This window comes from Ursus americanus, chromosome 15 (genome assembly GCF_024610735.1).
Source record: "Ursus americanus isolate L20-20 chromosome 15, mUrsAme1.1.p, whole genome shotgun sequence".
In the NCBI taxonomy this organism is placed as follows: Eukaryota; Metazoa; Chordata; class Mammalia; order Carnivora; family Ursidae; genus Ursus; species Ursus americanus.
The window spans coordinates 32,939,322-32,964,732 of NC_142141.1; the positions used below are offsets into that span (position 1 = coordinate 32,939,322).

General features: G+C 36.3%; 1 protein-coding gene across 6 annotated transcripts in view; it reads right to left on the minus strand.

The window, feature by feature from the left end:
- Positions 1 to 24,725, minus strand: part of FBXO4 (F-box protein 4) — a 364,568-nt gene extending 339,843 nt beyond the window's left edge. For 3 of the 6 annotated variants that reach the window (XR_015726863.1, XM_087867908.1, XM_045787353.2), the window contains exons 1-5: positions 24,472 to 24,725; positions 23,033 to 23,268; positions 20,427 to 20,647; positions 16,895 to 16,970; positions 16,612 to 16,787 (exon numbers count right to left, since the gene is read on the minus strand). Coding sequence is in view for 4 of the 6 variants with exons in the window: in XM_087867908.1 (XP_087724034.1) it covers positions 16,612 to 16,787; positions 16,895 to 16,970; positions 20,427 to 20,647; positions 23,033 to 23,268; positions 24,472 to 24,660 (898 nt within the window). In the remaining 2 variants the exon portion in view is untranslated. Of the gene's footprint in view, positions 1 to 11,432; positions 12,037 to 12,982; positions 13,159 to 13,182; positions 13,941 to 16,611; positions 16,788 to 16,894; positions 16,971 to 20,426; positions 20,648 to 23,032; positions 23,269 to 24,471 lie in introns of those variants that run through there. The other 3 variants (XR_015726862.1, XM_045787352.2, XM_045787354.2) reach the window with 3 other exon arrangements.
- Between the last annotated feature and the right edge of the window lie 686 nt (positions 24,726 to 25,411).

The window sequence follows — 25,411 nt, forward strand, 5'->3', positions numbered from 1 at the left end:
GAAAAACGGGGAAAAAACATTTGCATCATAGATAAAGACTAGTCTCCCTGATACCTGAAGAGTCCTTTAAAATTTGAGGGAAAAAAAATCCAATAGAAAACGGGCAAAAGGGTGATCACAAAGCTCAGAGAAAAAAATATTTAAATGGTTATTTAATATAATAATGTTCATAATAACCTAGAAAAATCGGGCTGACGTAATACTGGTCTATATAGTTACAATGAACCAAACAATTTATTGCTAGCTACTATACTTTCTATTTCATCTAGCAAATTATTAGCTTAGATTTTGACTTTATAACAGATTGTCTTCACATGAAAGAAAAAAGCACACATGACCCAGAACTGCTACTGAAACTCAGCAATATAAAGTGTAACTATTCAAGAAAAAAATCCAAGTGTCAAGATAGTTGTTTGAAATAAATTTTATTGCCATCCACCTCCATGCTTCCATCACCCTCTCCCCTCACTATTGGCAACCAATAATCTACTTTGTGTCTATTCTGGATATTTCATATATATGGACTCATATAATATGTGGTCCTTTGTGAGTGGCTTCTTTCACTTAACAATGTTTTCAAGGTTCATCCATGTTATAGCATGTTGGCACTTTTTTACTGCTGAGTAATATTCCATTGTATGGATATACAGAATTTTATTTATCCATTTATCAATTGATAGACCTCTGGATTGTTTTCAGTTTTTGGCTATTATGAATAATGTTGCTATGAACATTTATATACAAGTTGTTGTATGCACATTTTCATTTCTCTTAGATATATACCTAGGATTGGAATTACTGGATCATATGGTAACACTATCTTTAACATTCTGAGAAACTGCCAAATCATTTTCCAAAATAATTACATTCTGACCAAGAAGGTTCTATTTTTACACAACCTCCCTAACACTTATCTATTTTTTTATTATAGTCATTTAAGTGGGTGTGAAATTGTATCTCACTGTGATTTTGATTTGTATTTCTTTGATGGCTAATGATGTTGAGTATTTTTTCATGTACATATTGGTCATTTGTGTATTCTTTTTGGAGAAACATCTTTAGATTCTTTGCTGATTTCTTACCAACTGAAGTACAGTTGACATATTAGTTTCGGATGCACAACACAGTGATTCAATTATATGCAATACAAAATGCTAAGAGAAGTGTAGTTACCATGTGTCACCATACGAAGTCATGACAATATTATTGACTATATCCCTATGCTATACTTTTCATCCCCATGACTTATAACTGGAAGTTTGTACCTCTTAATCCCCTCCCCCTATTTTGCTTATTCTCCAATCCTCTTCCCTTTGGCAACACTAGTTTATTCTCTATATTTACACGTTTCTCTTTTTTTGTTATTTATTCATTGGCTTCCGTGGGGAGTTTTTAGATTCCACATATAAGTAAAATCATATGGTATTTTTCTTTCTCTGACTTATTTCACTTAGCATAATACCCTCTAGGTCTATCCATGTTGTTGTAAATGACAAGATTTCATTCTTTCTTATGGCTAATATTCCATTGTGTATATATACATCTTCCTTATACATTCATCTATCAATGAACAATCCCTTGCTGCCTTTTAATTGTCTTCCATTATTGATTTGTAGTAGTTCTTTATATATTCTAGATACAACTCCCTTATCACATACACCATTTGTAAAAAATTTTCTCCCATTCTGTGGATTGTCCTAATAATATTTTAAATTATATTTTATTGAGTTTGAATTCCTCTAAAACCATTTTCTCTAAGTTTGTTCTACAAATGTATCTACATCTGTATCTAATCTATATCTATCCTTAAGTATATTCTGTGAAAAAAGTAAAATGGAAAATGCCCCACAGTAAATAGTCCTGTGTAATGTGCTTAAACTATTTAACCCACTAAGAACTAATGTTATGCTGATTCAGTTATCAAGGAAATTACTATACTTCAAAACACACTTTAGAAAATGCTACTGAAGGGGCACCTGGGTGGCACAGCGGTTAAGCGTTTGCCTTCGGCTCAGGGCATGATCCCGGCATTGTGGGATCGAGCCCCACATCAGGCTCCTCCGCTATGAGCCTGCTTCTTCCTCTCCCACTCCCCCTGCTTGTGTTCCCTCTCTCGCTGGTTGTCTCTATCTCTGTCAAATAAATAAATAAAATCTTTATAAAAAAAAAAAGAAAGAAAAGAAAATGCTACTGAAAATCTAATCGACTCAAAATTGTACAACTTAAGTTGAAATAGCTATTTGTTTGGTAATAAATTCTTTATGTATGTAGCAATAGTACCACCTGCTGGAAATCTAGAGAAGCACGGTCATGTTTTTCAGAATTTAAGAATAGTCTTCAGTTATAGTATCAATTTGACAAACAAACTACAACTTTGTATTTTACATGGCAGAAAGTAGAAAATGACCATCAATGTACTCTGGGGTAAAACTGACAGTGCTATTCATGGCAAACAGAAAAAGTATTGCTTTGCCAAATTTTTAACTAAAATTTCTATATTTCTGTGGAAAAAGATCAAAAGCCTTATTGTCCCCCTGAATTACTTCATCAGATCTATCTACATTCGGTTTTTATATGCTTTCTTAAGTAAATGGGGCTATTTATATCAGGTTTTTCTTATGAAACTAAAAATAAAAACTCATTTTGATAATGGTGTTGTTCTGTACATCAAAACTTATTTATAGAACAAACTATTTTAGAGCACTTTTTTGTACAACTCTCTGTCCTTAGTGTTTTAAAATATTAACTTATTTAAGCCTTTTAAGAACTCTATGAGGTATCATTTATCTTCATTTTACAATTAGAGAAACTCAGTCACACAGAACATAAGAAATTTGCCCAAGATCACACAGTAATAAAGTTAAGGTGTGAACCCAGACCAATCTGGTTTTAGGGTCCTTGCACTTAATGACTTAGTTATGCTGCCTCTAACATTCTTATACAAATGTGTAGGAAGAATTAACAAATGGAAAATTTTAAATATACGATATTTAATTTGTTGAGACTATAGCAAGGGTCAGACCTCAAATGTTATGAAAAGTTGTTTAGGACTTCTTCCAAGGGTCAAAGAATATGAAGGCAAACATAATTCAAATAGGAGGGGAAACAAACAGTAAAAAGTCATCACACGATACAGTAAAAATGAAATAATACTGAAAATCAAGGGGAAGGGGCGCCTGGGTGGCACAGCGGTTAAGCGTCTGCCTTCGGCTCAGGGCGTGATCCCGGCGTTACGGGATCGAGTCCCACATCAGGCTCTTCCACTATGAGCCTGCTTCTTCCTCTCCCACTCCCCCTGCTTGTGTTCCCTCTCTTGCTGGCTGTCTCTCTCTGTCAAATAAATAAATAAAATCTTTAAAAAAAAAAAAAGAAAATCAAGGGGGAAATGAGACATGAGAACTCTTCACAGTGTAAAATAATGATCAATATAGTTCAGCTACTCTGTATAGACAAAATGCTAGAAATTTTTTAAAAAATGAACACTGATCTGGGAAATCATAAGGGATTTATGGGAAAGCAAAATTCTTGCTTTCAGATACAATGTACATCACAAAAGATGGTTATTGTGACAAGAGAGCACAGAATAAAATGAAAATTATACTTTAGGCCATCAAAGAGCAGTAAGTACAAAAAGTCTAAATAAATTTCAAAGATAAATAGACTCTTCTGGTGATCAAAGAGCTGTTGCTTTTATAGGACCAATTGCCTAGTCTGGGTATCTGTGTGTGGAGTATCACACCTGTCACAAGAAGAGAGATTTTGCTGGGATAAGAGAAAGACCACTGAAGTTTTTAGTAACAATATGATTGCTATACAAGATTGCAAACTCCAAATGTGAAAAAAGTAGAACTACTCCAAATGCGAAAATAAATTGTTGAGCCCCCGACAGGAATTCTGACAAAAGACAGAGAGCAGATATGAAAAGCAGAAAAATGTTTTGATTTTGTTGAGGACAACTGCAGCCACTAGAGAGGAAAAAGGGAGTCTCAGAAAAGAAAAAGCCAGGAAGGGAATCACTAAATTCTCTGTCTATATCTTTGGCTGAACTTTGTGTGAAAAACCAACTCAAGCTGCTCACTTAAATAATAAAGATAAACTGAATGTAGAACTGTTGCTCAAGGAACAGAGCTGCAATTTATGTCTAACCATATTAATTGCTTAAACAAAAGAAAAAACTATCACCTATTGGAGAAAAATAGCAGAAGCCAGAGTCTCCACAATTTCACATTCATATTTTTCAGAATACAATACAAAATTCTGCAAGATACAAAAAAAAAAAAGAAAGAAAGAAAGAAAATGACACTCATGGGGCGCCTGGGTGGCACAGCGGTTAAGCGTCTGCCTTCAGCTCAGGGCGTGATCCCGGCGTTATGGGATCGAGCCCCACATCAGGCTCTTCCACTGTGAGCCTGCTTCTTCCTCTCCCACTCCCCCTGCTTGTGTTCCCTCTCTCGCTGGCTGTCTCTATCTCTGTCAAATAAATAAATAAAATCTTAAAAAAAAAAAATGACCCTCATTACTTTAATTAAAAAAAGAACAAAAAACTGAAACTAACCCCTCCAGATTTGGAATTAGCAAACAAAGGTTTTATTTTAATTTTTTAGAAAGATTTTATTTATTCAAGAGAGAGAGAGAGTGAGAGAGAAAGCACAAGCTGGCAGGGGGCAGGAGTGGTGGTCGTGGGGAGCAGAAGGAGAGGGAGAAGCAGACTCCCCGCTGAGCAGGGACCCTTCCCCGCCTGCAAGGCTCAAACCCAGGACCCTGGGATCAGGACCTGAGCAGAAGGCAGATGCTTAACCAACTGAGCCACCCAGGTATCCCAGCAGACATATTAAAGCAGCGATTATGACCATTCTCAATGATGTACAGGAATGTATGCCCTCAATGAAAAAAAAAAAAAAAAAGGAAATCTGAGAAGAAAATAGAAAAAAAAAAAAAGAAATTATAGAACCAATACAATAATAAATTATAAAAATTCACAAGACTGATTTAACAAAGTATAGACAAAAAGAAGCGTTTCAAATCCTTAAGAATAATCAACTGAAATTATCCAAACTGAAGAACAGAGAGAAAAAAAAACACAAAAAAATATGCAAAGCCTCAGAGACAGGTTAAATAATAACGAATGGTATAACACGTGTTGTTACACAATATAGACCCAAAGAGGAAGAAAGAAAAGAATGGGGAAGAAAATATATTTGAAGAAATAATGACCCAAAATCTCACAAACTTGGTAAATGACATGAATTTCAATATTCAATAAGCCAGTAACTCCCAAGCTGAATAATTATAAACAAGGCCTTCCAAGGCACACTGTAGTTAAACTGTTGAAAACCAAGATAAAAAGTAAACTTGAAAGCAGACCAAAAAAAAAAAAAAAAAAAAAGGAAATACAGGCCAATTATATACAAAAGAATAAAGATGTAATTAGTGAGTAACTTCTTATCAGAAATTATAGAGGCTAGAAGAAAACAAAAGAACATCTTGAAAGGGCTGAAAGAATAAAATTGTCAACCCAGGATTTTATATATCTTGAAAAAATAAAAGACGACTTTTATTATTTTGTAAAATGTTTCTTCTTTTAACTTCTTTGTAACATATATGGACTGTTTTAGCAAAAACTATAACACTGTTCTCTGAGATTTATAACATATGGTGGTATACTGCATTTAACAGCTATAGCAAGGAGTGGTGAAAAGAATAATGAAACCCACACAGTTACAACATTTGTACATATTACACAAATTGGTACAAGGTTAACCATAAGAAAACTTTCAAAAGCTAAGGAAATACATTGCAATCACCGGAGCAACCTCCAAAAAATGCAGAGACGTGCTAAAAAAAACTAATAGAAAAACTTAAATCAATTTCTAAAAAATATTGAAATACCCAAACAGAAAGACTAGAGAAACAACTATAGTGAAAAGGGGATAAACAAATAATAAAATGGCAGATCTGAAGCCAATCATATCAATAATCGCATTAAATGTAAATGATCTAAACATGGTAATTAAAATGTAGGTATTGCCAGAATGGAAAAAGAAAAAAGAAAAATTGGCTATATTTTATCTACAGAAGATACACTTAAAACATAAAAACAGATTTAGGTTGAATGGATGTATCATGAGATCACTATTTTTTTTAATGTGAAGGGGTTATATTAATATTAGAGAATGGATTTCACAACAAGTATTAACAGCAAAGAGGATATTATTAATAATGATAAAAGGGTTGATTCATCATAAACATAAATGTCATATATGTATGCATACCTAAAAACATCATCAAAACACATTAAGCAAAAGTTGACAGTTAAAAGGAAAACTAGCCAATTCTACATAAAGTCTTTAATGCCTATTGGTAATTGATAAAACCATATAAAAATCAATATGGGGCACTTGGCTGGCTCAGTCAGAGTGAGTGACTCTTGATCTTGGGTTTGTGGGTTTGAGTCCCACACTGGGTATAGAGATTACTTAAAAATAAAATCTTTGAAAAAAATCAATATAGCCAATATAGAATATCTGAACATTATCAATTACTTTGACCTAATAGATAGCTATAAAATATTCCACCACCACAACAACAGGATATAAACTCTTCTCAAGTGCATGTGGCATATTCACCAGAATACACAATAACCTGGGCCAGAAAGCAAGGTTCAACAAATTTAAAGATTTAAATTTTAGTGTTCTCTGATTAAAAGACACACTGAATCAGGTATCAATAACAATAAAATATATAGGTAACAGATTAAACAACACTAAAACGATAATACCAAATAATCCATGGATTGAAAAGTAATCTCAAGGGATTAGAAAATATTTTAACTGCATAATAATAAATACATAGCATTTTAAAATGTTTACATGAAGCTAAAGAGGGCTTAAGGGAAAATCAATAGCTTTAAATGCTTATTTTTTAAAAAAGGAATGGGGCACCTGGGTGGCTCAGTCAGTTAAGCGTCCGACTCTTGATTCTCAGCTCAGGTCTTGATCTCAGAGTTGTGAGTTCAAGCCTTGTGCTGAGCTCCACACTGGGCATGGAGCTACTTAAAAAAATTAATTTTTTTAAAAAAAGAATAGAATCAGTGATCTAAATTTCTACCTTAAAGAACTAGAAAAGAGGAAACGGAATAAAAACTCAAAATTTATAAAGCAGAAAAGGAGATTAGAGCATAAATCAATGAAATATAGAATAAATCAGTAAAACCAAAAGGTGGGGTTTTTCTAGAATAATAAAATCAATAAAACTTTAGCTAGATTGGTCAAGAAGAAAAAAAGACATAAATTACCAATATCAGGAATGAATGAGGTGATGTACTACAAGTATTAAAGGAAATAGGGAGATCTACTTTTGGCATAATAGCATGAGGGGTTCTGTGGAATGGCTCCCTAGAGAAACTGGAGAAAATTATTTTTTAAAAAACAATCACTTACTGTGTCCTCTTCAATGTCTTTCAAGAGTGATTTGTAGTTTCTAGAATATAGGTCCTTTACGTCTCTGGTTAAGTTAATTCCAAGATAACATATGGTTTTTGGTGCTATTGTAAATGGGATGGATTAACTAATTTCTCTTTCTTCAGTCTCATTGTTCGTGTATAGAAATGCAACTGATTTCTGAGCATTGATTTTGTATCCCGCCACATTATTGAATTGCTCTATAACTTCTAGTAGTTTGGGGGTGGATTCTTTTGGGTTTTCCATATAGAGTATGATGTCATCTGCAAAGAGAGACAGTTTGACTTCTTCTTTGCCGATTTGGATACCTTTTATCCCTTTTTGTTGTCTGATTGCTGTTGCAAGGACTTCTAGTACTATGTTGAATAATAATGATGAGAGTGGGCATCCTTATCGTGTTCCTGATCTTAAGGGAAAGGCTTCCAGCTTTTCCCCATTGAGAACAATATTTGCTGTAGGCTTTTCATAGATGGTTTTTATGAGATTGAGGAACGTACCCTCTATCCCTACACTCTGAAGGGTTTTAATCAGGAAAGGATGCTGTATTTTGTCAAATGCTTTTTCTGCATCTATTGAGAGGATATGATTCTTGGCTTTTTTCTTGTTGATATACTCTATCACACTGATAGATTTGTGAATGTTGAACCACGCTTGCATCCCAGGGATGAATCCCACTTGGTCATGATGGATAATCCTTTTAATGTACTGTTGGATTCTATTAGCCAGGATTTTGTTGAGGATTTTGGCGTCCATATTCGTTAGGGAAATCGGTGTGTAATTCTCCTTTTTGATGGGGTCTTTGCCTGGTTTGGGGATCAAGGTAATATTGGCCTCATAGAATGAGTTTGGTAGTTTTCCTTCTGTTTCTATTTTTTGAAATAGCTTTAGGAGAATAGGTATTATTTCTTCTTTGAACGATTGGTAGAATTCCCTGGGGAATCCATCAGGCCCTGGCGTTTTGTTTTTTGGAAGGTTTTTAATCACTGTTTCAATCTCTTCATAATTAATTGGTCTGTTTAAAAAATTAATTTCTTCCTGTTTCAGTCTTGGTAGTTTATAGGTTTCCAGGAAGGCCTCCATCTCTCCCAGGTTGCTTAATTTATTGGCATAAAGCTGTTGGTAAAAGTTTCTAATAATCCTTCCAATTTCATTGGTGTTGGTTGTGACCTCTCTCTTTCCATTCATAATTTTATTAATTTGGGTCCTTTCTCTATTCTTTTGGATAAGTCTTGCCAGTGGCTTATCTATTTTATTTATTCTTCCAAAGAACCAGCTTTTAGTTCTGTTGATCTGCTCTACTGTGCTACTGGTTTCTAATCACTCTTGAAAGACCTTGAAGAAGACACAAAGAGACGGAAAAATATTCCATGCTCATGGATCAGAAGAATTAACATACTTAAAATGTCCATGCCACCCGGAGCAATCTACACTTTCAATGCTATCCCGATCAAAATACCAATGACATTTTTCAAAGAACTGGAACAAACAGCCCTTAAATTTGTGTGGAAACTTCGAAAAGGCCACGAATAGCCAAGGAAGTGTTGAAAAGGAAAAAAAAAGCTGGGGTCATCACAATGCTCGATTTCAAGTTGTACTACAAAGCTGTGATCACAAAGACAGCATGGTACTGGCACAAAAACAGACACATAGACCAATGGAACAGAATAGAGAACCCAGAAATGGACCCTCGGCTCTTTGGGCAACTAATCTTTGATAAAGCAGGAAAAAACATCCAGTGGAAAAAAGACAGTCTCTTCAATAAATGGTGCTGGGAAAATTGGACAGCTACATGCAAAAGAATGAAACTTGACCACTCTCTCACAACATACACAAAGATAAACTCCAAATGGATGAAAGACCTCAATGTGAGACAGGAATCCATCAAAATCCTAGAGGACAGCATAGGCAGCAACCTCTACGACATCGGCCAAAGCAACCTTTTTCATGACACATCTCCAAAAGCAAGAGAAACAAAAGATAAAATGAACTTGTGGGGGGCGCCTGGGTGGCACAGAGGTTAAGCATCTGCCTTCGGCTCAGGGCGTGATCCCAGCGTTATGGGATCGAGCCCCACATCAGGCTCTTCCGCTATGAGCCTGCTTCTTCCTCTCCCACTCCCCCTGCTTGTGTTCCCTCTCTCGCTGGCTGTCTCTATCTCTGTTGAATAAATAAATAAAATGTAAAAAGAAAAAAAAAGGTATAATTTAAAAAAAAATGAACTTGTGGGACTTCATCAAGATAAAAAGCTTCTGCACAGCCAAGGAAACAGTCAAAAAAACTAAGAGGCAGCCCACGGAATGGGAGAATATATTTGCAAATGATACTACAGATAAAAGACTGGTATCTAAGATCTACAAAGAACTTCTCAAACTCAATATACTAGAAACAAATAAACAAATCATAAAATGGGCAGAAGATATGAACAGACACTTTTCCAATGAAGACATACAAATGGCGAACAGACACATGAAAAAATGTTCAAAATCATTAGCCATCAGGGAAATTCAAATCAAAACCACACTAAGATACCACCTTACGCCAGTTAGAATGGCAAAAATTGACATGGCAAGAAACAATTGCTGGAGAGGATGTGGAGAAAGGGGATCCCTCCTACACTGTTGGTGGGAATGCAAGTTGGTACAGCCACTCTGGAAAACAGTGTGGAGGTCCCTTAAAAAGTTAAAAATTGAGCTACCCTATGATCCATCGTTTGCACTACTAGGTATTTACCCCAAAGATACAGATGTAGTGAAGAGAAGGGCCATATGCACCCCAATGTTCATAGCAGCATTATCCACAATAGCTAAATCGTGGAAGGAGCCGAAATGCCCTTCAACAGATGACTGAATTAAGAAGATGTAGTCCATATATACAATGGAATATTATTCAGCTATCAAAAAGAACGATTTCTCAACATTTGCTGCAACATGGACGGCATTGCAGGAGATAATGCGAAGTGAAATAAGTCAAGCAGAGAAAGACAATTATCATATGGTTTCTCTCATCTATGGAACATAAGAACTAGGAAGATCAGTAGGAGAAGAAAGGGATAAAGGAAGGGAGGTAATCAGAAGGGGGAATGAAGCATGAGAGACTATGGACTCTGAGAAACAAACTGAGGGCTTCAGAGGGGAGGGGGTGGGGGAATGGGATAGGCTGGTGATGGGTAGTAAGGAGGGCACGTATCGCATGGTGCACTGGGTGTTATACGCAACTAATGAATCATGGAACTTTACATCAAAAACAGGGATGTACTGTATGGTGACTAACATAATAAAAAAATATTATAATAAAAGAAAAACAATCACGTAAAGTCTCTCCAAAGCACGCAGAAAATGAAGAAGTATTTTTTTAAAAATCTACTAAAACTCACTAAGAACATCAAGTGTCTGGGATTTCAGCCAAGACTCACTCCCTCCATTCCTCCTTCCACTCAGCAAGATGGAAACTCCAATCTAGACTGGGGCAGCCAAGGAAGCAGAACCACACTACCTCTCTAATTTAGAGAAATATCTTCGCAGGAGCAAAATGTCAGCATTTCCCATCCTGCCTCCAACTACATGTTGCTGGAGCCAAGTTCTGAATGAGTGTACCCAAGATGTAGAAGCTCCCTTTTTTGGAGCAGCACCCACTCACAAATTGTAGGCTGTATCTTGGGTGCAGCACCATAATACTACTATGCTTTTTTTTTTTTTAACTCTAACCCTAATCCTAACCCAAATACTGTGCTCTTGTTATTATGTTAAAATTCCTCAGTTCCAATGAAATAGGAAAGACATAACATATCTTCTGCAATTTGTGAGGAGAAGTTCTTATGATCATGCCTTATGGAATGTTTTCTCTATGAGTATGGAATAGAAATTGGCTTTAGAATCTTATGAATTTTCAGTTATGTGAAATAGCAATTTCCAGGAAAGTTATTTTCACTGATTCAGGATTACATAGGATATAGTTAATTTCTACTGTTTCAGGAAAAAAAAAAAAAAACCAGAAGTCATATGGCCATAACAATAGGTGCAATTCCAATAAATATTCCAGTCTTTAAGCAGTATATTTATTAAAAATAGATAAAAACTTCTTTTTGATAACCAGTTAAGGACCCTTGAAAAGAACCTACAGAAAGCTTAGCAAATTTGCTATTCTCCAGCAGGGCAATCTTTGAGCTGAAATTAGAAATCACAAAGAATGAGAGAAGTACAAACTTGTTCTTTTCAGAATTTAATATTTTAAAAAAGAAAATATAAAAGTTATCAAAAAAAAGTCTTAAAAGATTCATTCGGGGGCTAAATGCTAGCACTGAAACTTTTTTTTATAATTGATTTAAGGTAAAAAGTAAAAATTAAGTAAAAAACACAGCAGTTACAGCTGTCCCAATAAAAAGCCCACCTGCGAAAAGGCTGGACAAAATTAGCTGACTCAGCAAATATTCACATCATGACCTTAGTAAGTTTCAAGTGGTTTCAGTTCCCAAGGTCTAAAAGGAGGATCATCGTGCATGCTTAGATTCTACTTCTTCAAGAATCCACTGAATGCCATTCAAAAAACCAGAGAGAGTTTCAGCCTCTGTATCCTGGACCTATGAGCAGATAAGAGAGACCACTGTCAAAAACTGAGTTCAAAATCTTATGATTAAAAGAAACATTTTTCTAGACACTAAAAAAAGAACAGGATTTTAAAATCCCAGTAAACTTTGGGTGAGTCATTCAACTTTTGTCTTCTATAGAACTTAGATTTTTAAAAAATGGTCTTCTGTCCATAATTATTACCAATATGAGGCTTATTACTCATCTTGGAACTCAGTTTTGGGAATGGGAAGAACTACCATTTCTATGACTTGTATGTATTAGAAAAAAAACTCCTCTAAAGGATCCACTTTGAAAACTAAAACATTTTTGAATGAATTCAGCTAGTCAGCTGATAAATGTGATATCCAGTTGCAAAAATGTATTTTTTAAGACTACCACTCTTCCTAATGGTAAGCTAAAACTCCCAACACACAGGAAGCTGCACCTTTATCAGTAGCTTTCCAACTGTGTTCAGGACTCCATGGAAGGTATATGGGGAAGAAGGGAGAAAATTCTCTAACTTATAAGCATATTTCCAATTTTTACTTTCCTTTATTTTACTTAGGGGCTTTTATGTAAGGTTTCATTTGAAGAAAGGATTCCATGATTAAAATAAAATTTGGAAAGAAACAATGAGATGAAATTTGTATTTTGTATTTCTGATGATCCTTAAAGTATAATATTGTTAACGCTGAAAAAAAAACCATGGTACTGGCATCTAAAAAAAAAAAACCAATCCCCAATTGCTATCTCACTGTATCTATGATAGGAGAGGCAAGTAGTGAGCAAATGATCAGGTGAAACTTACAGATACCAATCAAATATCTCCCACTGATTAAGCTATTAAAACTAACTTTAGGATGCTATTTCATTAAAGAGAAAGAGTAGGAAAGAATAAAATCAAATAGGGAACAGTGAAAAATAAGATTTTTCTCACCAGAGAAGATAGAACCTTACCATCCATGGGTGGTTTAGATGATTTAGACGCAGCTCATGAGCCAAATAAAAACAGGGCATTCTTTTTACATTTGCTTGAGAAATACAAGATAAAACCAGCATAGGTCTTCCTGAAGATCCAAAAGCTGGATCTGTCATTGCCATAATACGAGAAAATTCATCTTGCCATTCATGTCCTAGGGAATGTAGTCAAAACCCTTAATTTGCATTACTTATAAGGATTTTAAAAATAATAAAACAAACTTAAAAACAAAACATGGAAATAAAAAAATTACCAGGATCCAAACATAACAAACTGCCTCTACTGCTATTCATTTACAGTTGTTCATTTACTAATCTGTCATAAATTTACATTAGGTACCCTTCAAAGACAGCAATTTCAGTGAAATTAGAGGGAAAAAAGTCACAGTACCATTCAGATGTCTCCATAGTTTAAAGGCAAAAATACTTTAATACAGGTATTTTCCTCTCATCAATTTTGCAGCTATCACTACCTTTTCTTTCAAAGACCTTAGTTTAAACAATTTAAACATAGACTTGGGTCTGGCACTTTTATTTAAACTAAAAATCTCTGCCTTTCATTGGACTGTGTAAATCATTGACAATGTGAGGTAGTCAAAATTCTAAAAGGACCCCTCCCCCCATGACTCACACCCTTGTATAATCTCTTCCCCTTTGAGAGTGGAAGGAATCTAGAATCAGTGATGAGATATCATTGCCATAAATGAGTAGGCTACATTGTAAGACACAGCTGACTTCAAGAATGAGCGATTATCCTCTTGGTGAGGCTGACCTAATCAGATAGGCCCTTAAAGAGATGAGGTTCTCCTGGTGAGAAAGATTCTCCATTGCTGGATTTGAAGACAAGAGGGAGTCACAAGGCAAGAAATGAAGATACCTTCTAAAAGATGACATCAGCCCCCAGCTGACAGTCGGCAAGGAAACAAAAACCTCCATCCTACAATAGTAAGGAACTGAATTCAGCCAATAACTTCAGTAAGTTAGAAAACAGATTTTTCCCAGGAGCCACCAAAAAGTGCTGCAACCCATCTGACCCTGATTTCAGCCTGTGAGGCCCTAAGCTGGAAACCCAGCCATGCTGTGCTGACTTCTGACACAGAGAACTATGACCTAATTAATAGGTGTTGTTTTAAGCCACTAGGTTGGAGGAAATTTGTTACAAATTAACAGAAAATGAATAAATATTTAATGTCATTATCAACAGGGTGCATTACATAACTTCACATATAGGAGAACTTTATAACAATGTATTTCCATTTGTTCCCTTCCATTTGTTTGTATTGGTATCATATATCTTATGGAAAAGAATCATATACCCACAATACATTATTATTTTTCCTTTACATATTATAAAAAAAATGTTAACTAGGGGGGCGCCTGGGTGGCACAGCGGTTAAGCGTCTGCCTTCGGCTCAGGGCGTGATCCCGGTGTCCTGGGATCGAGCCCCACATCAGGCTCCTCTGCTATGAGCCTGGTTCTTCCTCTCCCACTCCCCCTGCTTGTGTTCCCTCTCTCGCTGGCTGTCTCTATCTCTGTTGAATAAATACATAAAATCTTTAAAAAAAAAAATGTTAACTAGGAAAACAAATCTTATACATAGCTACATTGCTTCCATGCCAGGGATCTTAAATTTTTTTTAAATGAAGATCCATTTCTCCATCTAGTATTATATTCTTCTGCCTGAAGAGCTTTCTTTAATATTTCTTGTAATGAGAATCTGCTGATAATGACCTTCCTCAGGTTTTGTCTGAAAGTCTTGATTTTGCCTTCATTTTGAAAGATATCTTTGGATACAAGATTTTCCCCACTTTGGAATACTGTAAAGATTTCCCTTCATTGCCTTCAGCAATTGTTTCAGGAATTCTCAGTCCTTATCTTTGGCCTTCTGTATGTATGCTTCCTTTTGTTTTGGCTGTCTTCAAGATAATCTCTTTATCTTTGGTTTTCATCAGTTTGACTATAATGAACCTAGATTTATTTTTTATTTATGTACTATTATTTTTTAAAATTTATTTGGAGTTCTCTGAGCATCTTGGATCTGTGGTTTGTTGTCTTTCAGTAATTTTGAAATTTTTTTGGTCATTATCTGTTCAAAAATTTCTTTTTCCTTGTTCTCTTTCTTCATGTTTTGGGACTCTAATTACACATGAGTTAGACCAGGTATTGGCATACTATGGTCTATGGATCTATTTTTATAGATAATTTTTTTAAAAACAGCCATGGCTATTCATTTATAACCTGTCTATGGCTACTTTTGCACTCTAACAGCAGAGTTGAGTAACCGTGAGAGATCATATAGCTTATATGGCTAAAATATTTACTATCTGGCCCCTTAAGAAAAAGTCTACTGACCCCTGAGTTGTTTTCCCCAGTTCTTGGATACTCTGTTCCTCACTCCTACTCTTTTTTCTGTGTTTCACTTTGGATAATTTCAATTTATCTTCAGGTTCACCAAGTGTTTCTTTTGCTGATAAATCCACTAAGAAAGTGTTTACCTGCTGTATTTTCATATTTAGCATTCCCATTTTACTTTTTCACAGCTTCCTTCTCTCTGCTGAAAATCCCTATCTGTTCACACATATTTTCCATCTTTTCCACTAGATCCTTTAACATATTAATCATAGTTATTTTAATGTCCCTTTCTGAGAGTGCTAACATCTGAATCATCTCTGGGTATGGTTCCACTGATTGCTTTATCTTTTGAAATGGGTCATCTCATTTTGATTTTTTTTTGAGTGTGTCTTATAATTTTTAATTTAATGCTAAATGTTTTATGTAGAGGAACGTCAGAGATTGAGGTAAGAGAATCCATTCCCAGAAATAGGCATGCTTCTTCTGTTAGACCACTAATGCAGTGGGTTGATTGCAACTAGTCAGTAGTTGAGCTGAACTTAAGCTTTTGTTGCTCTGGTTAACTTCAGTGCACCACAAACTTTAAATTCTTTCAGCAATGTTGCTGCCTTGTTCTGAGTAGAACAATATATTATATATTCATGCCCTAACTTATTCACAAAAGATTTGGGAGAAAAATTACAATACTGGTTTGTGGCCCAATAATATTCTGATTTGATGCCTAAATAACATTGTGAAGGGCAATTATTCAGAGTATGTGGAGAGTATTCTTAACTAATCTACTTAATTAAACACTCCACATCTCTCTACTATCTGGGTAATTAAAACAAAGGTAAAATTTTCCAGTTATCTGCATAGATTATTTGAATAGAGCTAGAAGAAGACAAAACATCAATAGCAAGTGCAGAAGCATAAAACAAAGAAATACTATGTAGTTGTAGTATCAAACTTGGAAATGCATCATAATTCTGTAGGTGCTTGTTAAAAAAAAAAAACAGATGCCCAAGAAACAACCCAAATCTATGAATTATAATCCATCAGAGTAGGAATCAGGCAGCTGTTTCTAACAAGCTCCCCAGGTGATCCTAATACACATCAAGGTTAGAGAACTCACTATTAACAGTAATGGTCATAGAATCACATTTATTAAATTAACCATCATGTTCTTAAGAAACCACAGTAAAGCCTAAAAATATAAATTTCTTATTTGCTTTGCAAAAAAGTTCTCTTAGAAAGAAAATAAGATAATGCTTACTTTTATGAGCTTCAGCATTTGCAACATAGATGAATCCATCAACAACTTCACACACCTTCTGAATTTGTGGAATTACACTATACCGGCTTCCCTGCTGATCATCTCCTTCATTCTGTACACTGAACATCTTGTTAACTGCACTTGTATGCTCTTCTCTTGCTCTGTCTCTTTCTTTCCTATAAGAAAAATGTAAATATAAAACATAAATACTAAGCAGGCTGCACCCCACCCCAAATATCCAAGTCCTGATGCCCCAGGTGGACTGCCAAGTAGGCAGCCTTACCTGGTAGTTGAATATAATATCAGGATGTTGAATTTATGTTGGTTGCTCAACTGAAAACTGACTCCAGATCCAATACCTAAGAAGAAAATTACAGTTACCAAAATAAGTCACTAATAAATATAGAAAAAGATCACATTGAAAAAAATTACCCAGTGTAAGCAGAAAGAGCAACCAAAAAGTCCATGACAAATTATATATAGCTTTGGAATAAAATTAAATGTTTATGTTGAAGAAAAGGTGTTGTATGCAATTTTCATTTACATGGTAATAAAAATATGGATAAAGAACAAAGAGCTGATAGGCTTATAGCATTCCTTTTGTATCATCATATCAGTAGCTGCTGCATCATTAACAGCTACTAATATTTATCATCAAGACTAAGACTCATTTCCCAACTTTTTGTTTCTCATTAGTCATACACTCCATGTGTACATTCAGTGAAATGGCTTTTTTCTCCCTCTGAAAATGTTTTTAAATTGATAGGGAGTAATCAATGGCACTGTAGAAAACTGAAAAAATATTTAGATACTGAAATTTGAAATTAAACTTGGGTTACAATCTTGAATTTGCCACGCTGCCATTTTTTGTGAGCCTCAGTTTTGACATCAAAATATAGAAATAATCCTGGGCACCTGGTGGCTCAGTCAGTTAAGCGTCCAACTCTTGATCAGCTCAGGTCATCTCAGGGTCTTGAGAATGAGCCCCTCATTGGGCTCCACACTCAGTGGGGAGTCTGCTGGAGATTCTCACCCCCTCTGGCTTCCACTGCCCCTCCCCCTACATGCTCTCTTTTCTTTCAAATAATAAACAAATAAATCTTTAAAATATATATATAGAAATAATACATACTTCTTAGAGATGTTGTAAGCATGAAATGAGATTACATATGGAAAACTGCTAGTAGAGTGACTGGTAAATAACGTGTACTAAATACTAGCTTCTTACTACTTTTATCTGAATTATTCAACATTGTTATTTGTCCTTCTTTCTTAACCTATTCCCTTCTTTGGCTGTGTTAACACTTGGGCTGATTCTCCTCTTATCTCATGAAAAGATCCTTCTTTCTCATATGGCTCTACTTCTTTTTGCTATATAAATGCCCTTTTAGATCTGTCCATTTCTCTCCATCCTCAATCCTTCCTTTTAGTCTCAATTATCATACCCTCGTCTGGACTTTTGCAATCACTTCTAACCAGTCTCATACATCCATTTTTGACCCCTACTGTCCATTCTTCTGACAGCAACTGGAGAGATGGCTTAAAAATGTCTATCTCATTATGTCTCTTTCCTTAAAGCCATTGCTCTTCAAAAATAACTTAATACAAACTTACCTCAACTTTAGAACAACTCCTCTTTTCAAATCTTTAATCCCTGAATCATAACCAATCTAGCTGTTTAAATTAATGTGTCATGCCATCTTATGTCACCATTCCAGGTAACACATATGCAGAAATCTTGGTGGCTGGGACTACAAGCGTAACCCTAGTCCCCTGGCCAGCAGATTTGGTGCACAAACTCCCCAAAGAGATCATAGAAACAAATTTTACTATTATCTCTGATCTTTGTTTTCATCAGTTTGGCTTCCAGAGATTATCTTCTCAACACATTTAACCTCAACCCACTATGATCTCCATGCTGTTCTGTACCACACTGCCAACAACCCATCCCCCCATTCTTCCCTGATCTCGCAGGGTTTGAGACAAATTAGATTGGCATTTATAAACTATCATTTCTGCTGCTGTCTGGAGAATAAAATTGACATTTCATGATCAGCAAATTTCCCCATATCCCCAACCTCTTCTTTAGGTGTTCCACCTCATAGCCTTACCTGAACTGGCCTACCCTTAGGTGCTCCTTCTCTTGCAGTACACTTCTCAAGTAACAAAACTGCTTATTCTCTCACATCTCAGGATAAAGATGTGGGGTCAATGTCCTCTACTCTTCACTGCCACATCCTATTACTCACCACCCCTCTTCAAAACTCCATCTCTTTGAGATATATTATTCAGATGTAGTACCATCTCCCCTTCCTCGACCTCGTTTATGAGTCTCCTTTTGATAACCCCTTCTTCTAAACATTCACTGAAGATTTCAGCACCTGGTTCACAATATTCCTCTCCATCCTCAGAAACTTCCAAGTCCATGTGGATACCATATGATTCCCAAATCTTGATTTCTAACCCAGATCTTGCTCTTGAGATCTGGATGCACAGAGTAATCCACAAAGACATTTGTTCCGTTTATTCATCAAATCTATATTGAGTGCCTACTACATGCCTGACATCAAACACACAGCTAAGAATAAAGCTGGTAAGACTCCTGCCCTAACGGAGCTTCCATTCAAGTGAATTGCTTATACCAGGCATCTCTACTTATATCTCCCAGAGTTATCAAAGTCAGCATATTCCAAAGAGTAGCTGTCCTTCTCTTTATAAAGATCCCTCAAAAAACTTTCTCTTCCTCCTCCTTATCCTAGTGGATGGCACTATCATCCAATATGAAAACCCCATCAGAAATACCACTCATACATATTCAGTCAACACTGTATCCTTCATATTTTTTCACAATATTATAGTGGTTTCTTAACAGGTCTCCATGTTTTATAGCCTCTTCTAATCAATTTTCCACTCAGGAGCCAGATCTTTCACAAATGCAATCTTGATCATCTCACTCCTCTGTTTAAAATCTTTCAACAGCTCCCAAATGCTTAAGCATGGCATACATGTGTCTTCTCACCTAACCCCACTCTAGACACATAGAACTACTTCAAATGTGTCATATGTATCCAGAGCTTTGTGCTTCTAGAAACATAGTTCTCACTGCTCACAATATTTCTGTCCCTTTTTTTAATGGCCTACTTTAACTCATCCTAATGACTCAAATAAGGCATTATGTTCAACAAAGAGCCTTCTCTGACCCTTATCTTTCTACCCAGGAGCTAATTATACCATATTCTAATCACTTATATACTTGCCTTTGTCCTGAGACCAAATATCTTCAGGGCAGACAAAAATTTTTGTTGTTTTGAATAGCTACACCTCTAGCATCTAATAGGTGCTCTCAATAAATAAGCCAAGCATAAACTAGATTATATTGTTACCTATACTTATTATATCTCCTGCTTGCCAACTAACTACATGATTATTGTTTTCATAGAAAGAAGAGAAAGGTGTTAATTTAGCTTTTTGAACATTCCAATATATATCAAAGTACTCTGCACATAGTAGATGCTGAATGGTTTTTGCTGTTAACATTCTTTTAAAATATAGTAAGTATTACACAAACATTTACTTGCACATAATCTTATATTTTGAATTCCACAAATTTGAGGAAATAAGAGGAAGTTCATCTCTCATAAAAAGTAAATCAACTCTTTCAGTACACTGGGACCGGGGGAGGAGGGGCTCCTATTCACCAAATTACTATATTTCATTACATCAAAGAATTAATTAAAAATTTCTTATGATTTAACATTAATGTCAAGCTCAAAGTGTTTTAATTATTATATACTACAGATTAACATGAAAATTACCATCAATCTGCCTATGAGGCAAACCAGCTGTCGGGCAAAGTTCCTCAGAAGACATCAAGCTCAACACCAAAGATGTATTCAGTTCTTCCAAACCTGGTCCAAACATAGCAAATCGTGGTTCATTCTGAATGATCAATGAATGTAAAAATGATGTGACAGCTCCATACATAGGACGGCTAGATTTCAAGGATCTTCTTGTATATGGACAGCACATTTTATAGCTGTATAAAATTGTCACAATTAGAAAATTAACACAGAAAAAAACATAGCCAGTTATTCATTCAACAATATATAGTTTATTGAGAACGTGCTAGACACAAGAGACACAATAATTATATAGTTCCAATCCTCATGGAGGGAAGTGGAGAACAGATACATTATAATATGTATGCTGGATGCCATGACAGGCAAAAGCAAAGGCACTCTGGGAGTAGAAGTGGTCCAAATGTTAAGAAAGTTTTCCCCAGGAAGTGGTTACTTGCTTTCTAATCTCTCATTTAGATTTTCTCATAGAACACTTGGTCTAACACTAGTTTCAGTCATAAAAATTCACTACATAGAGCAGTGATTCTCAGTTTGGGGAGATTTTGCCAACCCACCCCAAGGGAGAATTTATTTGGCAATGTCTGCAGACATTTTTGTCACTATGACTGGGGGTCAGTGTGTGGTGTGCTAGTGGCATCTAATGGACAGAGGTCAAGAATACTGCTAAACATCCTACAGTGCACAGGACAGTTGGTCTAAACACTTAGTCTAAAATGTCAATAGTGCAAAGATTAAGAAACCCTACACCAACCCATATGCATAGTTAGCATAAATGTCTCTAGAGGTTAAAAAAAAGAAGAAGAAAAGATAGGAATTAGTAAGGTCACCAATATAACCAAATTTCTTAAGTACTCCTATTAACAGCCTCAAATATAACAGTTTAATAAGTGTTAAATATACAGGGAGACTCTAATGTTCCTTAAAGATAACCTAGCAAACTAAGAATCATGTGAAAAAAAACCAACGCAGTTTCTTTCAATAGCTATAAATTTCTAAATTCCCAATTCTACATGTTATCAAAAGTTAAAACACAGTACCCACATCAAAATAAAACTTAAAGCCCTCTGATGAAATCAAGGTGTTTAAGACAATTACTAATCTAACAAGACATGATCTTTATTTAGGAACCTTGTAATTCAAGAAGGAAAAAAAAAATCAACTTTGAAGCTAGGTAGATCTGGCCAAGCCTCACCACTTTATTTATACAAACCACTTATAGTATGAGCTTAAGTTTTTTTCATCTGCATTATCTGAGGAATAACAATTAGCCCAGGGTTTTAAGGACCAGAAATTAATTTATATGATTTAAAAAACAAAACAATGAATGAAGAAAAAAAGACACAAACAAAAAAAGAAACTGGTGGTTGTCAGGGGGAGGTTAGTAGGGGTGTTATAAAACAAGAGTAAGAGTGCACTTATCGTGATGAGCACTGAGAAATGTATAGAATTGTTGAATCATTATATTGTATATCTGAAACTAATATAACACTATGTTAATTATACTTCAATAAAAAATACTTTATATGATCACAAATGGTAGTTACTAAGATTATTACTATTCCTGGGGAAAAGTTGGTTCCATAGCATGATATACTTGATGCTATGGTTGGTTGTGAGACAATGTAGAAGTAACAACCAGTCAATAGCACTTACTGAAATTATATATAACACATCACATACATTTTAATCAAGCAGTCTCATAAGACTTGGCATTTAGGTTAGAATAAGGAAAGATCTAAATAATTCAAATAAAATATGAAAAAAAAATCCTGTATCTAGATACTAAATCTAGCAGAGCAAAACAATTCTTACCTAAAACAAATATTCTTCTAATTTTATTTACAATGCCTTAAATTTGGGGCCCTCAATAAAGTAGGTTATATCCAGATCCAACGACATTATATATTTTTAAGGTGGATGACAGGGTTCCAATCTGAACAGTCCCTTATAAGCTATATACTTTAGGCAAATCCATAACCATTTTGAACTTCAATTCCACATCTATAACACAAGGATAATACCTTCTTATCGGGTGATGGCTAAATAAGTAAACACACATAAAGCATCCCTCATAGAATCCAATACACTACAGTTGCTCAACGACATATAATTCTCTCAGCTACATTATATTTAAAAGTGTCAATGTTTTGGGGTGATAAAAAAATCTTATTTCCCAGAACCTAGAGAATGGATTTCTTCCCTGCTAAAGAACTGGTCTCTGATCACTGATCATTCCTTTTTTGGATATGGAAAGTATTTACTATTTAATAAAATGACAAGTGTTCTAAATATGATGAAAGTTTTAAGAAATGTTTCACTTCTTGGCATATGAACTCTCTACAATTATTCAAATACTCTAGTCAGGCACCACAGGTAAATAACAAAATGTGAAAACTGAAAGGGTCCTATGAAGGAATTAATCCCCAACTTTTACAAAAGAACACTTACAACGAAATTCCATGAAATGAATTAGTGGCAGAGCCAAGACTAATTTAGACTACTGACCTGTAATACAGTCAAATTTAGTATCTTCGTTTTAATTCATAAAACTAGATACTTACACTGCCATGTAGTCAAAAAATGCACCATCAGTGACCTCAGATATAGGCTTTTTTAAGATTTCTAGATCTGGAAGAGACTTCCAGTCAACAGAAGACCAAGAAGGAAGATCCCGCAGCAGAAAATATCTCCACAGAATTGGATCTCGTACAGTTTCATTCCAATAATGGCTTGTACTTCCCAACTGACACAGATCATGAGGTGAAAGAAATGACAAAATATATAGCTGTACATCAATCTGAAACAGAAACAGCAAATAGGTAAAAAGGATGAAAAACTTATCTTAAAATTGTTTTCTGATAATAAATTATAAACAAATAATTATTTTATTATACTAGGAATCCAAAGGCCACCTGGACAGTCCGTCTTTTTAATAATTATATCTATCATGATGAGTTACAAAATTAATAAAGAATTATACTAGATAACCAAAGATCAATTTAACAGTATTTTTAATAATTAAATATATCATTCTGAAGTTATTTTCCTGCCATCAGAAGAGAAACATATCTGAACATTTAATGCTGACGCACTGAAACATTCATGAAAGACCAATCATTGTTCTAGTATTTTTCAAGCAAAATAACCAGGTCCTTTAATTTGTCCTCGTGGTATTTTGCCACACCATTTATCTGAACAAATCACTTAAGGAAACAATCTAGTCTTCAAAATAAAACCTTTATCAAATCACTCCTGATTTTGTCATTAAGTTCTAATCAAAGAGTAAATCTGCCATCTGAGTTCCTCCATAAAATCTGTATCTCAAAGAACTTCTACAAAAGGGAGAACCTTGGAGGCATTCTAAAGTTCTTAATTTCTGATAGACGTCAGAGGGAGGTGTCAACAGCCTAGCTGAGATTCAGAATTTCTATAGTTTCTAAGAATTTCTTCTCTCTCCCATTTCCCCATCTGCCTGAAAAGTTTAATAATAAATGATGTGTATAATTCTTGTGGCCTGTTGTAACTTGAGGCATTTCTTAGTCACTGTCAATTAAGTGTGGGTTTTGTTGCTTGAAATACGCGGTCAGAGAAGAGCCACGATATCCTCGCCGTGTTTCGGTACACCGAACCTGAGGTGAAAGACGCTGAGCACACAGTCGCTGAAGGCTTTCCCAGGCTAACCAGAAAGTCTGCAATGGTCTCCTTGGTTCCTTAACCTGACGTTCGGGGTGTTCTGGGACCAAAACTTGCTTTGGGGGGTAGAAGACCTGAGGGTGACTTGACCGGTTACCAGGGCGCCTCTGATGGTGCGTTTCGCAGCGACCCTCGGTCGGCTGCGGAACACCAAAGGTCAACGCCTGGGTGTTTCTGGTCAACTGTTGCTCCCAGGTGACGACACTGCCCGGAATGGCCGCAGGGCGGCGGCAGACACAGACCTGGGCGCGGTGAGGCCCCTTCCGGCCCGCCCCTCGGTCCTCCGCGGCCGGTGGCCGCCACTCACCGGCAGCCGTGTTAGCGTACTGGCCTCCTCATCTGCCTCCTCTTGAGAGGCCCTCGGCGTTGCCTTCTCCTTGCCCACCGACTGCCAGAAGTTCCTCCAGCCGCTGAGGAAGGCGGCCTCTAGCCGGCTCCAGTCGCTGTGGTGCGGCTGAGGGGAGCTGCCCCCGCTGCGTGGCTCGCTTCCCGCCATGGCCGCCGGCGCCGCACGTGACGCGCCGCAGGGTCACGCACGCTCCCCGCTCCGGGCTGCCCGCCTCACGCCTCGCGCCTCCCTCCTTCCACGTCTCCGCGCCGGCAGCCTCGGGACCGGGAACGGAGAGGTGGCCCAATCAGGCGTGTTGTCTCCAACCGAGCTTGAAACTCTCGCCAAACTGCCCGTTCACTTCAGGCCTCAACCCCGCGAACCTCAGCCAGTCGCGTGAAATCCCTCGCCCCTTTATAACTTTGTTACCTCTCCCAAAGTCGTTCTGTCTGGGACCCACTTCCACTTCGTCTGGGCCTAGGTGGCCCCTACTTATTCGATAGCTGGCACTCTTCCTTTACCTTAGGCTTAATAGCCAGTTGCTTCCTTCTCAGCACTGCCGCGCTGGGTGTGCAGTTTTTTTATTGTTTTTCAGTCTCCGATTTACTGTTTGTTTTATTGGGAATTAGCAAAAATGGACCAGGGAGGTGGCCAGGGTCCCAATCACAAAGGACCTTACGCCAAGGTGAGGAGTCTATATTCTCTCCATAAAGTTTTAGGTACATTTAAAAATTCCTGAAGGTAGGCATCCCAGAAAAGGGTAGCAAAATAGGGCTAGAGTAAGAGGAGAAACCAGATATGGTACTGTTGAAATCCTGCTAGTGATTGCGTGTTTTTATCAAACTGTCAGAACAGCTATCCATTTTACTCACTTTGTCCAGCCTTACTTTGAAAGGGATTTAAGATACCATAGCCCACA